Source organism: Eupeodes corollae, chromosome 3 (assembly GCF_945859685.1).
Source record: "Eupeodes corollae chromosome 3, idEupCoro1.1, whole genome shotgun sequence".
Classification (NCBI taxonomy): Eukaryota; Metazoa; Arthropoda; class Insecta; order Diptera; family Syrphidae; genus Eupeodes; species Eupeodes corollae.
In genome coordinates this window covers 59491138-59505013 of record NC_079149.1, presented here as the reverse complement: position 1 = coordinate 59505013, position 13876 = coordinate 59491138, and the positions used below count along the sequence as shown (strand labels likewise).

At 33.8% G+C, this 13876-nt stretch overlaps 1 protein-coding gene across 3 annotated transcripts in view; it reads right to left on the bottom strand.

The window, feature by feature from the left end:
• LOC129949080 (klaroid protein) overlaps positions 1-11145 on the bottom strand; it is a 28952-nt gene extending 17807 nt beyond the window's left edge. Inside the window, exons 1-2 of one of the 3 annotated variants that reach the window (XM_056060310.1) lie at positions 10886-11145; positions 6298-6488 (exon numbers count right to left, since the gene is read on the bottom strand). In XM_056060310.1, the coding sequence (XP_055916285.1) occupies positions 6298-6452 (155 nt within the window). In that variant the 5' untranslated portion in view covers positions 6453-6488; positions 10886-11145. Of the gene's footprint in view, positions 1-6297; positions 6489-10562; positions 10785-10885 lie in introns of those variants that run through there. The other 2 variants (XM_056060308.1, XM_056060309.1) reach the window with 2 other exon arrangements.
• Between the last annotated feature and the right edge of the window lie 2731 nt (positions 11146-13876).

Below are 13876 nucleotides of genomic sequence, written 5' to 3'. Positions count from 1 at the left end.
AAATGTCAGCCTTAAAAGAAGACATTTTAAAAGCTAGTTGAGATACAGAGAGCTTACGGCAGTCGTGACAGTACCAGTAAGCAAATTTAGAATTGGCTATTTTTTCAATGAAAGCGTTGGTTGAACCAACGCATTTTGCATGGTAAAGATTACCACAGGGTCCGAAACAGGCAAATAGAGGATTATTATTAGCACCCTCTTGGCAGTTTTTATTGTAGCAATCCATATTTCCTAAGGAGTGTTAAAATAAATAATAATACAAAAAAAATAAATAGATACAATGGTATTTAAATTAAAAATAATAAAAAAAAAATACCACGGGAAGCGGGACTCGTACCTACGTGCTTCAACAGAAGTCTCAATTAAACCAGGCTTTTACTTACTGGCCTACGGAAGGACATTAAAATCGGTTGACAAAAATATAATAATATTAAACTAATAAGGTGGAATCAATCTAGTCAAACAAAGAAAGTAGGGGAAAATCAAATATAAAATAATTGAAAACAAAAAGCACTCACACATGGACAAGGGAACACTTTGGAAAAAACAAAAATACTGAACACCTTACCGGGGAGAACTTTAGTTTAAAACAAAATAACACAAAATTCAAGAAAATTGAAATTGATTAAAATGCTAATATAACACAATATTTGATAAAATTAATGAATAAAACAAAATTAAGTTCACTTATTCAGTGAAATTTAACACCACTATAAATATCAAAACACGATTTATATAAGAAAAAAAAGGAAAATATAGAGCCTATAAAAACACGACTAATAATAAGAACCAGTGCAACCACTTTGAATCCAAATAAGCATAAATAAATAACATTGTCTAATTATGCATTCAAACAAATTCAATACCCATTGTCAACATCTGAGTGAACTTAGGTTGGCTGAGACAAGAACAAAATATAAAATAATAAATATCTGATTCGAACTTAAACTGCAATGACACTTTTTGCTACAGCTATTGAAAATAAGAAAATGTTACAATTGTGTTTTTTTATAAAACTTTGTTATATGTAAAGAATGGGTTAAGTTTTATATTTGTTTATAGGTTTATGGGATAAGTATGGATTATGTGTGAGTAAGTTACATTTCATAACTAATTTATAAGCGTTTCGACATAGACTTAAAAGCTAGCACCTATGTAGACCATGTGTTAAAAAAGGTTTAATTAATGTCGTTTTATTTAAAAATAGGAAATCTCTCTCATCCGGTAGCCAGCTGAAAACCTTGATCTGATTCTGCTAATTCGGAAGTTTTGTAGGTTAGTAGTGTACTTAATGTTATCCATTTCAAAATCAAAGATAATGATGACAAAAAACACTAATAGAATACAAAAATGGTGCCTTTGGTGTGTGACGTTCATATTTACTCAAATTAATTAGTGAATTCTTCTGATTCAGATTCAGATCAGGCAGGTTCAGAGGACATACAAATTAAGAGCTAAGGCAAGCTTTCCAGCCTAGAAAGTTAGTTAAAAAGTATGTGCCTCTTATCAATTTAAATCTAATTGTGTTCAAATATCAGCTGATTATATTTTTCTCTTCAAATGAGATCTGAAATATATTGTTCTTTGATTTATCAATTTTGTCTTTTGATACCTGTCACCTGCTCAGTTTGGTTAATGAATAGACTTACTTCTGAACAAAGTATGCATATCGTGCAAATTTAATATCAAAATAATGGTTCCATTCGTGCGACCAAAGTAAGCAATAAATTCATTAAAGGAAACTTTTTATTAGCACATTAAATGGCGTGGGCCTATGGTTGAAAACTTGAAATATCTATGTATGTATGCCCTTATCTATGTAATAAAGGAAAATATTAAGCCATAACATTAAATAACATGCATTGTATTTCTTCTTAAAACCACACGACTAAAAAAAACAGCCTTTTGTATAGAAAAAACGTCTCACATTGAGGAAGGATTTATTTTACATACATAATAATTTTGTATATTTGTGTGAACATATAAAATTATATGGGATCTGGTCTATCTGTAGGCACTCAACGAACAACATTGTTCCCTGTTTCCAATTTTGAATGACACAACTGTTGCATTCAAAATTTAAACGAAGTATACGAAAAACGTTATTTCTATTTAAATTTTGTTTTTTTGAATACGCTGAAAATAGTTAATGAATAATTTGAAATAGGAAAATGTAAAGGGTTGAATATGATAGCACTTTGTAACTACACAAACACAAAACTCCTGTAGAGAAAGATTCTCTGTTCTATCTGTAGGAAGACAACACTTTAAAGTCGGTGGTTTAACATATAAAGATATTCGCCTTCTATTTGGGTAAAGCAGAAATGCTTTCAGCTCTCGATCTTAGAATCCATATAGATTTCAATACAAAGACACTATCTACAAACACATTTTTGGGAAGCCAATGGCAATGGGCAACCCATTATCTCCGACTGTTGCAGATCTGATTTTGGGCCACGTTTTAAATTAATGTTTAAATAACATTGAAGAAAAACCTGCGTTCACAGCAAAATATGTTGACGACATATTTGCAATAATGGATAAAAGAAACATAGGCAAAGTACCAAACATTCTAAAAGGATTCCACCCAAAAATTCAAAAATTAGTTCTTAGATGTAAAATCTACCTTGCTTTTCGACTTGTATCAAAACCAACATCATCTGAAATACTAGTTAATTTCCGATCAAACAATGCAAGGCATATTATCATCAATACTGCGTCCAACCTCGTGAATACAATTTTCAAAATAAGTGATGTATGATTCCAACGAGAACAAAGTCATCAAAATCTTAATGGTAATCCTTCTACCATAATGGTTATCTTTTTACTATAATTCGAAATCTCCTTTTAAAACACAAAATGCAAATTCCACGAGAAAATATTGATGAACTCGTTAGAACGCACCACAAAACCATGGTTTACGACCCAACTTTATCCGACAACTTCAAAAAATCAATTTCCAAAAAATTGACAGAGGGTCGCCTTGCTTTCAAATCAAACAAAACACTTGACCAATGTTTTACTTAACTCAAGACGAAACCTGATAAGGACAAACAAACAGATGTGATCTACAAAATTAACTGTAATGGTAAATCAAATGAACCGAGCAACTTGTGTTATATTGGGACCATAAAACAACTTCTTAAACAACGCATCTCGAATCATAATTCCGACATAAAACTAAAAAAAATTGAGAAGATAGCCTGGCCCGTCACAGCATTTTAAGCTGTCATTCTATAAACTTTGAAGGCGTGGAAGTTCTACAGAGAAAAGAAACATGTTTCGAAACGATACACGTTACAAATATTACATATTCTCAATAACGAAAACAACATGAACCGAAAACAAGACACACAAAACATTTCTGCTGTATATTGCTGTCTTCTTTCTTCTCAAATGTTACTTGTGCTTTATTCAATTTAGACTTAACTTCATTCTTCGAAGTGCTAATTATATTTATAGTTTTATTTTTAATGTATAATAATTAATTAATTAATATTAAATGGAAAAAACTACAGCGACCAAAAAAGCCGACGGAAAACTATATTTCCACTAATTACAATAATTACACAAATTGGTCAATAAATTAACTCCATACAGATTTCAGTACTTGTGGGTCTGGTCAAAGTCTTATTGATATCGTCATTTGCAAAATGCAAGTGGTTTAGATTAAATCAGAAAACATGGAATAAGGTCGGATTCTTTGGTCAACTATGGTATACGAAATAAGACGCAGAAAAAGTAAGAAAAAGAATCTTTAAAACTAAGAAAATGAACAAGTAGGGCTATTAATTAATTATTCTTAAAATGTACTATTCTTTCGACAAAAAACCTTAAATTTTCAACTTTTATTTTAAATAAAAGCTAAAGTCGAACGTCTACCCATCAATTTTAAATAAAACAAAATATAAACAAAAAATAAATCTTTAAGTTTTGGAGCATATTCGAGAGTCTTATATAAGTTTTTAATATTTATTAACAATAAGTGTGAAGAAGGTTGGTACAATGGTTTTTTTCAATAGAAGAAAGAATGCGAGGGACCTACAATTTTACATCAACTCCAAAAGCTACACTCTTTTGTGAAAAAAACTTAGTGATTAAAAAAAATTCTAGAATGTTATCCACTCCTCTGGCAAGACAGACGTTACTCATCATGTCAAGAGTAATTTTTATAGTAAATTTCATTATTTTTGAAATTAAACATTTTAAGATTTTAAATTATTGATAGATTAATGTCAATTAGAAAACTTTCGTATCAACAATCTTTTCATTGAGAACGCCAACTACATTGTATGGTATGCAGAAATGGCAGTTACTTTGCTACGTGACCCAATTAACGCGAGGGAGGAGGCATCGTTTTGATAACATAAAATCGTTTGATCTATGAAAATGTCTCAGCTGATCATCGCTAAGAATTTTGGTCTTTGATTCTCGATTGGGAGAACTCATTAAGATCCCCAAGGAATTCTTTACCAAAAAATAACATTTTCGAACCGGATGAGGCAGGCCGTTAGCAGAGGAAGTAAATAACAGTTTTAATGGTGGCCCACACAACTGAGACAGTGGGTATTATAAAGAATGTCCCATGTCTATACGAGATTTGTTTTTAGTCAGATTGCACAAAATATTATCAAGTGAACTATCAAAGTTCAATCCTTTTCGGACCATTTCGTCAACCCGTTAATTTCTATAAACGCATACACTGCCCTATCTCTCAAATCTTCAGACTCGATTTTTCGTCTCAACATTATTAGAACAGACTTAATAGCCGCCTGGCTGCCTATGAAATTTACTATGTTTCTGCTTTGGAACCAATATCGGGTAGTTAAAATTGTATAATGACTATATTTTTGTATAACTACTATAATAGGAAATATCAAACATAAATAATATTAGAAAATTTACGATATAATCAAAATTCAACCAGTTTTAAACGTATAAGTTGGTTTGGGAAGTTATATAGTATACGGAAGAAATATAATGCTACTAGTTTTGTTTGCTTTGTATCAGATGTAGCACCTGGCCGAGCAAGACTATGCCGATAAGCTTAGCATTAATGTAAAGAAATTAAACGATTGACCCATGATTAAATCCATCTGCCCAATCGTTACTGCCATAAAATTGACTTTAAAATACTAACTGAGGTTCAGGATAGGGATGCAGTAGTCGGTGCTTGTATACAAAATGTTTAATGGAATTAGTTTTGTAATATTGCTATTCTATTCTCTTCTTATGGATGTTCTTATTGTTTTTAAACTAACTTATTTGGTCTATCTTTCCTACTTTACAGTTTGATATATTGTAACAAGTTATAACGATAATCTTTTACCTACATTTTGATTAATTATTGTTTGCAAAAACAAACAATCATACAAAAATATATTATAAAAACCTAAAAGCTTCAAAAATATTCAAATTTGTTAGTGAAATCTGAAATGAATCATTTAAAATATGACGCGATTTTATCGTTATCCAAAGATAACACACACACATTAAAACAAATCTAAGGCGTATTGTAGTTTTTATTATTATTTATAAATCAAAATAGAACGTGTTTTATACTTCAATGTAGTTACCTAGATATTTGTTTTTTGTTTTTTTTTTTTCAAATATTCTTCCTACTTAAAACCATAGCCATAGAAGATAAACCTTCCGTAAATCTAATTTTATTATTAACTTTAGCGTTTTTATCTATACTTAACTACATAATGAACCAACTCAGTTGGTTTAAGCTTTGAACTTGAAATTAAAAGCTTTTTTCAAATTTTAAACATGACGCAACGCAACCGTTAATTTTTTATTTTGAGAATCCAAAACAACAACAACTACTACACCAACAGAAACCAAGAAAACGAACGTTATTATTTGAATAAAATAAATATACTATTTGCGTCTATGCTGTGATCTGTTTCTTTGCCCCCCTAATTTCCTCCATCCATCGACAAAATAAAACTAAGCCCGCCAAATGAAGGCCAATCGATTTGTGTTTGGAGTGAATAAACATATCGGTCTAGCATTAGGTACCACGGTGACGACAGAATTCATAATAATGTTACATACATACAAATATTTATATTTAATTTAAGATATTGTTGTTTATGCATGTTTCATGGCTATGTGAATAGAATGTTTTATTAATTTATGGATCACGTTGTAAAATATCTCGTCATTGAGTGTTGAGTGTTAAGCGTCGATCATGGCGATGACGGTTAATCGTTAAAGTCGCATGTCCATTTTATTTGAATTCAAAAATTATATATAACTTATTTGTAGGTACGAGAATGTTTGTATACTTACTGAACATTTGGAGTTTTCTTCTTTTTTTCATGATGATGATGATGTGAGTGCCCTTCTTCGCCAACATGTGCACATGACTCATTATCACATTGTGATCTAAGAAATGGTGTTTTCGATCTAGAACGATTTCTAGTCTCTCTTACGATGTCTCCCATTGCAGCAAACTTATTACACAAAATGGGTTGGTTGTTCTAAAAAAAGAAACAAAAAGTAAACATACAATATAATTTTTTTTTTCTAAATAAATATTTGTTTTTGAGATTAGAAGTTTGGATGGGGTTTTTGTAAAACATAAACTTTCAGTGGGGTCTTCAAGGGGATTGGGGAGAAGACATGGAATTTGTGTTCGCGTTTGTAGCGTTTTTAGGAACTGGTTTCGATATCTTCCAATATACTAGTAGATGGCGTAGCAATGGGTTTTTAAAAATATTTTCAATAAGATTAAAATGGTGGTTTCTATAGCGAACGTTCGAAACTGTTTTCCAATAAAAACGTATCGAGGTATGTTATGTAAAAAAAATTTGATTGCTGTGTACGATGTTTTAACGAAATATTTGTTTTCTTGTCTGACCCTTTTTTACCGTTATTTTAACGGTTTATGCTCTAGTGAAATATCCAGGAGCATTCCACCCCTTAAACAGTTCAACCGTAATACTCCAGTTCAATTTCGATCGTACTGTCAAATACAGAGATTCGTTCTTTAGCCGTAATACGCGAATGTGGAACGCCTTACCAACCACACTCTGTCTTTCCTAGTCATTGCAATATTCCATCCATCACATTTTCATCTCAAGAGATGGAAATGTGAATTGTTCACCTCACCCGTGTGGTTTGGCAATTTTTAGTCACTTTGGGGTTTTGTTAAAATTCTGGTTTAAGCTGATGAACCAAATAAATGAATTAGGTTGCCGCAATAGTCCGTTCTTAAACCTATCTTAAAGCTAGACAAAAATTCATAAAACTAGCCCAATTACTTACTTACTGCTACTATATGGACACTCGGAGTTAAACAATAATACTTATTTCTAATGCCTTTCGGCCCTAAGAACTAAACTCAATCATAAAACTATAAAAGAAGTATGTAAGCCGGCCAAGGCGTAAACTCAATCCCGACTACCCACTATTAAGTGCCGATTAAAGCCACCATAACTGGTTCTCCTGCTTCACCCTATCAGTTCGGTCCCTATTGAACAAAGCAGGTAGATTAGCGGAACTGCCAATCTATCTTGTATCAGACCGCATCTATTTAAGAAGAGGAATGCTTCTGGTCAAATGAAGCCGCTTAAGCGTGCACTCTCAAAATACTCGTCGTTGGGATAGAAAGCCCTGAAAATTAAATTCTAGGTCGAAGACATAGCTCTTGCAATGTGACCTCGAACGAGTTTTATCACGAAATCGTTCTGTTGATTCGAGCCCCTTTGAATAGGAGCTCGTTGGAATAGTAATGCACGTAAAAAGATTCGGCTGTTCGATATAAGCAGGTACAGCGTCGTAAACACTGCCGCTCGAACACCCGAAACTTCTCCATCTGAACTAAAAAGTTGATGAACTAGCAACGTTTAATCATTTCGAAGCCAGCATTAGACTCTTTATTTACGAAGTAATATTTGAAATATATATATTCGAAAGTTTTGGACAAAATAGACTTGATGGCAGTCATTCAGGTCATAACCAGAAATTATTAGCCTGAAAATATTGTGAGGCAATTAAGTCAACATTAAAGTCACTTCATTGAATTCATTATTTTATTTGAAAAAAATTTTTTAAGTATTTAAAATTTGGATGTACAGTCAATCAAACTCATATTCGTAAAGCTAACAACTTAATTTTTTTCGGATTTGTCAAGAACCACTCATGATCATTATTTAATTTATTTCTTATATTAAAGATCTGAATACCATCTATTGTCTACCACAAGAAAAACGCCATATTTCAACAAACAAAGAATATTTAATAACACCAGCTATAAAAATCAGATAACAATTTTATATTCGTACATTTTTAAGCGCAGTAAAAAATATAAATATAAGCAAATTTTAATATTTTGTAGCATAACCCTTCTTCTTAATAACATGCTTGAGTCGATTAGGAATGGACTGGACAACTTTTTTCGTTGTTTCGTTGGATATTTTGTCTCATTCTTGCAGAATCTGCTCTTTAAGCTCTCTTGCATTGCTTATGGTCAGTTTCCTCAGTTCCTGGTCCAAATGGTCCCTTAAAATTTTCGATAGGGTTAATATCCGGTGATTGAGGTGGAGTTTCCATGACCTTAGAACAATTATAAAGCAGCCACAAATTGGTATTATGTGCCTTAAGTTTGGGATCATTGTCCTGGTAAAAAGTGAACTGGTTTTGCAGACCCAATTTACGAACACTTTCACCCAAATTTAACAATTCATACCATTTTCCTACTCCAGCTGCAGAAAAACAACCCCAAACTATCGCTGATCCACCCCCATGCTTGACAGTTGCGACAATATTTTACAGAAGTAGCTCCGTATTGGGTTTCCGCCAAACCATTTGTCGTCCATCTGAGCCAGATATATTAAACTTTGACTCATCGGTAAAAATTACGTTTTTTCAATAGTCGAAATCCTTTGTTTGGTTCTCTTTTGAGAAATTTAGCCGTTTCAAGCTGTTCACAAAACTTATAAAAGGTTTTTTTCTGGCAACTCTACCGTTAAAACCGTGATCGCGAATGCAGTTTCTCAACGTCTCGGTAGAAATCTGCTTGTTGAGTTCTTGTCGCAACTTTTCAGCAAGTTTTGGTGCACTGATCCGAGTATTTTTCATGTTAAGGCGTTTATCATGCGAGTTAAAAATTTCGCGTGTGGTGTTTCTTGACATATTTTCGATTCGATTTTCCGAACGATACCTTTTTACGAATGATTGGATAGTTGATCTTAATCTGCCAACAAGGTCGTATACTTCTTTTAATGATTTACGATCATTATGGCGCTTTATTATCATTTTCCTCAGTTCGACCGATGTTTCGCACTGTTGTCTTGCCATTTTTATTTAATCTTTACTTTTTTTTTATAAATTTAAGACACACAATCGAATGACGACACAATAAAATGATGAAAATATTTTTGACATTCTTTTAACGCTTACTTAAAGTAGATTTGGCGAATAAAGAAAACACTGTAGGAATATGAATTTGATGTGAGTTCTTAGTAAAATATTTTTAGATGACCAATAACATTAATAATGCATTACATACTTTTTTTTATGGATTGCATAAATGGAATTAATGCTTAAAAATAATTGGCAATTCAAATTTATTGAATGAAAATGCAATTTTGGATATAAATTCATTTTGTTTTAAATAGAATAGAGTGTACATACCTAGCCGTGCTCATTTAATCTTGTACCTGACTTCTTATCTCATAAATTTTGTAAACATAGTGTTACTATGGAAGTTCTTATGTATCAACTGAGCCTCTTTACAGCAAAAACACAAAGATATTCTTCTATATTTTTTATTATTATAACTGCCATCAGAGAATTTGGATACCTACTTATTAAAAAAATACCTAAATCAGTTCCTGTTTGCCACCACTGTTCAGAACAAAATACAAATTAATTTTAAATCTTTTTAACGTATTTAAGCCGCGAGCATTTTTTGGCGCGTTCCATTCGGCTGAGTAATTTTCTCTGTATAAACTATGAAACGGCCAGTCGAGTACATTTCATCGGGAATTCTTAGAAAAAAATAATAAAACAAATCTAAATAAGGAAAAGACAGATTCTCAACTATCATCATTCCATATTACAGCATGTAATTACAACTAAGGAATCCGTCGCAGCCGCACTACCGCCCAGATAGTTTTTAATATGATATTCTATGAATCCATTGTTGCGCACTAGCACTAGGTAGTTTATAGACGTGGACGTCTTCTTGCCAATCTTCTCAAAAGCAATAGCAGTTGTTGTCGTTCTCGTTTGTCGACATCGACCACACTCTCCTCCTCGCTGCTTGTAATTTTAACCCCTTCAGCCAACAAACACAACATTTTACAAGCTTTTTGCCACAATTATAATTACAAAAATAGATTTATTTAATATATTAATTGTGCTTTACAGATAGAGACTAGTTGCTCAAGGCAAAAGCAAATGCTTCAAAAAAATACTATTTTTAACATAAATTCACGTACGTTTGGCGCGCGGTAACATAATTTTCGCACAACAAAAACCAAAACTACGACGACACCAACAACGTAAAGATGAGTTGTTCAATAACGTAAAGATTCATATATTTTTACCTTTTTCACAGCCTCTAAGGTGTGCCCTATATTTGTTTAGTTAATTAAAAATTCTTAGCTTGATTTTAATTAATCAAATCGAGATCGAGATAGACACAGCTATAAAAATTACAGAAAATTAAAGATACCATAGCATAGGGAAGGCAAGGCATATTATGTAGGTAGTGGGGAAGCCCGCAGATTCACGAAGGCCCTGACGATCGTCGACAACACGGCGCGGCGACGATAGGCACTGCAGTATGCAGCAGCAGCGCCAGTACCAGCGACAAACGGCGGCTTAGAGGCTTAAGGAATTCAAGTTACAAAACTCGTAATATATTTACCTTAAACGAATGGAAATTCAATTGATTTTACTGAGTTTTTCACACACAATTTTTGAATTGTTCTTTTTGAACTGATTTCTTGCAACTTCACTTCTTCTTCACACAGTTTTTCATATTTTTGTTTAAGTTCCGAAACAAATTAATAATATTTTCTTTAGATTTTTAGATTAATAACCAACGTATAGCATTTTACTTTTCTTACTTATTCCAACTTCTACGCGTTGACACTTTTACATCAAGTTCATTAATGAGAATGAATTTATTGAACGAAAATATTTTGGTTATCGGTTTCGTTTCGTTTGAAAAAAAAAGAAAATACAAAAATAAATAATCAACGAAAAGCATGAGTGCGCTATCGAGTAGATCTCTTCTAACACACAATTGTATTTGAAATTTTAATTATATCTTTGTTTCACTTATGGGTATGTTTTTGAGATTTTAGTGTGAGTGAGTGAGATATTTTAGAAATGACGTCATGGAGATTGTCCATGGGGTGACGGTGAACTTGTGTTTGGGTTGCGTGAATGTGAAAGCCGAAAAGTACGATGAACTTTTTAACGAAACGATAATAAAGAATGTTGCCATTTTCGCACTAGTACAAAGTGTTGCTGAGATAGAAAGTATTAGTTATGAGAAAATAAAACTATTGTTAAAGAAAATCTAGGTTGTTTTAATTTTTGTAGGTTATGGGGAGCTACTCTTTTTTTCAACTATTTATTAAACACCAAAAAACAACAAATCTAAAAATATAATTCAGTTTTAAGAAAATTTGAAACTTACTATTTTGTAGTCAAGTTGTCTTTTCTCTAGACAGAAAAAGCCAAATCTGGAAGATCGATTTTTTGTAGGTGTTTATGACGTTGGTCTTATAAATAATCCATGTTTTTTAACGTCGAGGTCTGAAAACAACATGGCAGAAAATCGACAAAAAAAGAGTGAATGGTTAGATTTTTCAGATATTGTCAATTTTTTAAACTGATGATTCTTAACAGTAAGTACACTCTACGATTTCGAGCTAATGGTAATTTTTTTTGAGGATATGAATCGGAAATTCAGCTCTTTTCCAATAAAACTTTCGACCAATGGACGATCTGGGGGAAGGCCGTATGAGATTTAATATAATTCAAAATTTTTTTTAAAGATTTGTTTGTAATTTAACGACATTGACAAAAAGTGGTTTTCTGTCAAAAACAACTAACATTTTTGTTTCACGCAATTTAGAATGTAGAAAAACTCTAGTAATGCCTAAATTATTTAATAAAATTTTAATACTCAGGTTCCTAAAAAGAAATCTTCAAAAACAGATCGTCAATTCGATATTAAGTTGCCTTTAAGTACCTGATACTCGGCCGCAATTACATTTCATTTTTCTGACGAACATAAGTAGTGAACATTGAGGTATTTTTAACTAGCGACTTTTAGGAGCTATATAATGGCAAGTATTGCATTCGTAAAAATTCAAACTCGAGCTTTTAATTAAACAAAGCTATACTGATTTAAAAAAAAAAAAAATTAAGTCGATGTTCAAATGTTAGACATATGTGCATTCAAGAGGACACAAGCGTCCACATGTTTTTCTCAAAACTAACCTCTGTCTATCAACTCCTACTCTCACATCCCCGTGGTGAACATCGGGTGCCTAGTACCTCAACTGGAGATTGGGTTCTAACCCCAGTGGAAAGTTGTTGAGGCATCAAACGAAAGAGGGGGGAGAGGTGTTTCCACTAAGGCACCCCTCCTTATCCAGACGGCAGCGGAGGAATTCCCGAGATGGAATCAACGGTGGCTTCTACAGTTTCAGTAGGTTGAACTACTTAGTGAACACCTTATAGGGCTTCTTCGACTTATTCGGAGCCCAGGCATATAAGGAGCGGTTTTATCCGGCTTCCCATCCTTGGAGTTATACTTAGGATCTGGCCCTCCAGGTTGGGGGTTGGCGTCGGGGTGATTTCCTTCTTTCATAGTTGCGAAGCACCAACAAGCCTCGGATACGGACAGATTTACTGTTGACAACCAACGCAAACGAATAAAGGACAACGAACTTCGGATATGCACGTGGAAAGTTAGGTCCCTTAACAGACCAGGTGCGGCCGAAGAATTAGCGAATGCCCTAGACCGCTATAAAGCAGATATCACTGCCATCCAGGAAATACGATGGGATGGGCCGGGCAAAAAGAGGATAAAAAACTGCGATATTTACTATGGTGGCTGCTACCACGAAAATCAACAGCGCTTGTTTGGATGCAGCTTCGTCATTGGAGCCAGACTTAGGCAAGAAGTCTTGAGCTATAGGTGCATCACTGAGCGCCTCTTGACCATACGCATCAAGGCTAAATTCGGCAACATTAGCCTGATATGCCCGCCCCGCACGCCCCCACAGAAGAGAAAGACGACAACACCAAAGATATGTTCTTCGAGCTCTTAGACAAAACATATGAGCAGTGCCCTAGCTACGATATTAAAATAGTCCTGGGCGATTTTAATGCCAAGCTAGGAAGGGAAGACATCTTTGGTGGAATAATCTGGAAAAACAGCCTGCACGACAACACTTCCGAAAACGGATTCAGGCTCATAGATTTTGCTGCGGGGCAAAACGTCATGGTAGCCAGTACGCATTTTTTTGGACTTCTCCAGATCAATCTACCTTCAACCAGATTGGCCATATTGCGATCGACGCCAGACACACTTTCAGCATCATGGATGTCCGAACTTTCCGAGGAGCTAACATCGACTCGGACCACTACCTCGTTGTAGCCAAGGTAGCACTTCGGATTTCCAGACCCAAGGCAAAACAGGGAGGTGCTGGGAGAAGGTACAACGTCGAACGGCTACAATCGCCAGAGATCGCCAAATCCTTTTCCGACCGAGTTACAAGTAACCTCTCTCGAAGTTCTCTGCCGCCAACACAATGTATCGAAAGCCAGTGGCAACATTGCCAAGATGCAATCAGAGAACCCGCCTCTGATGTGCTGGGTTTCAAACAGCCACCAA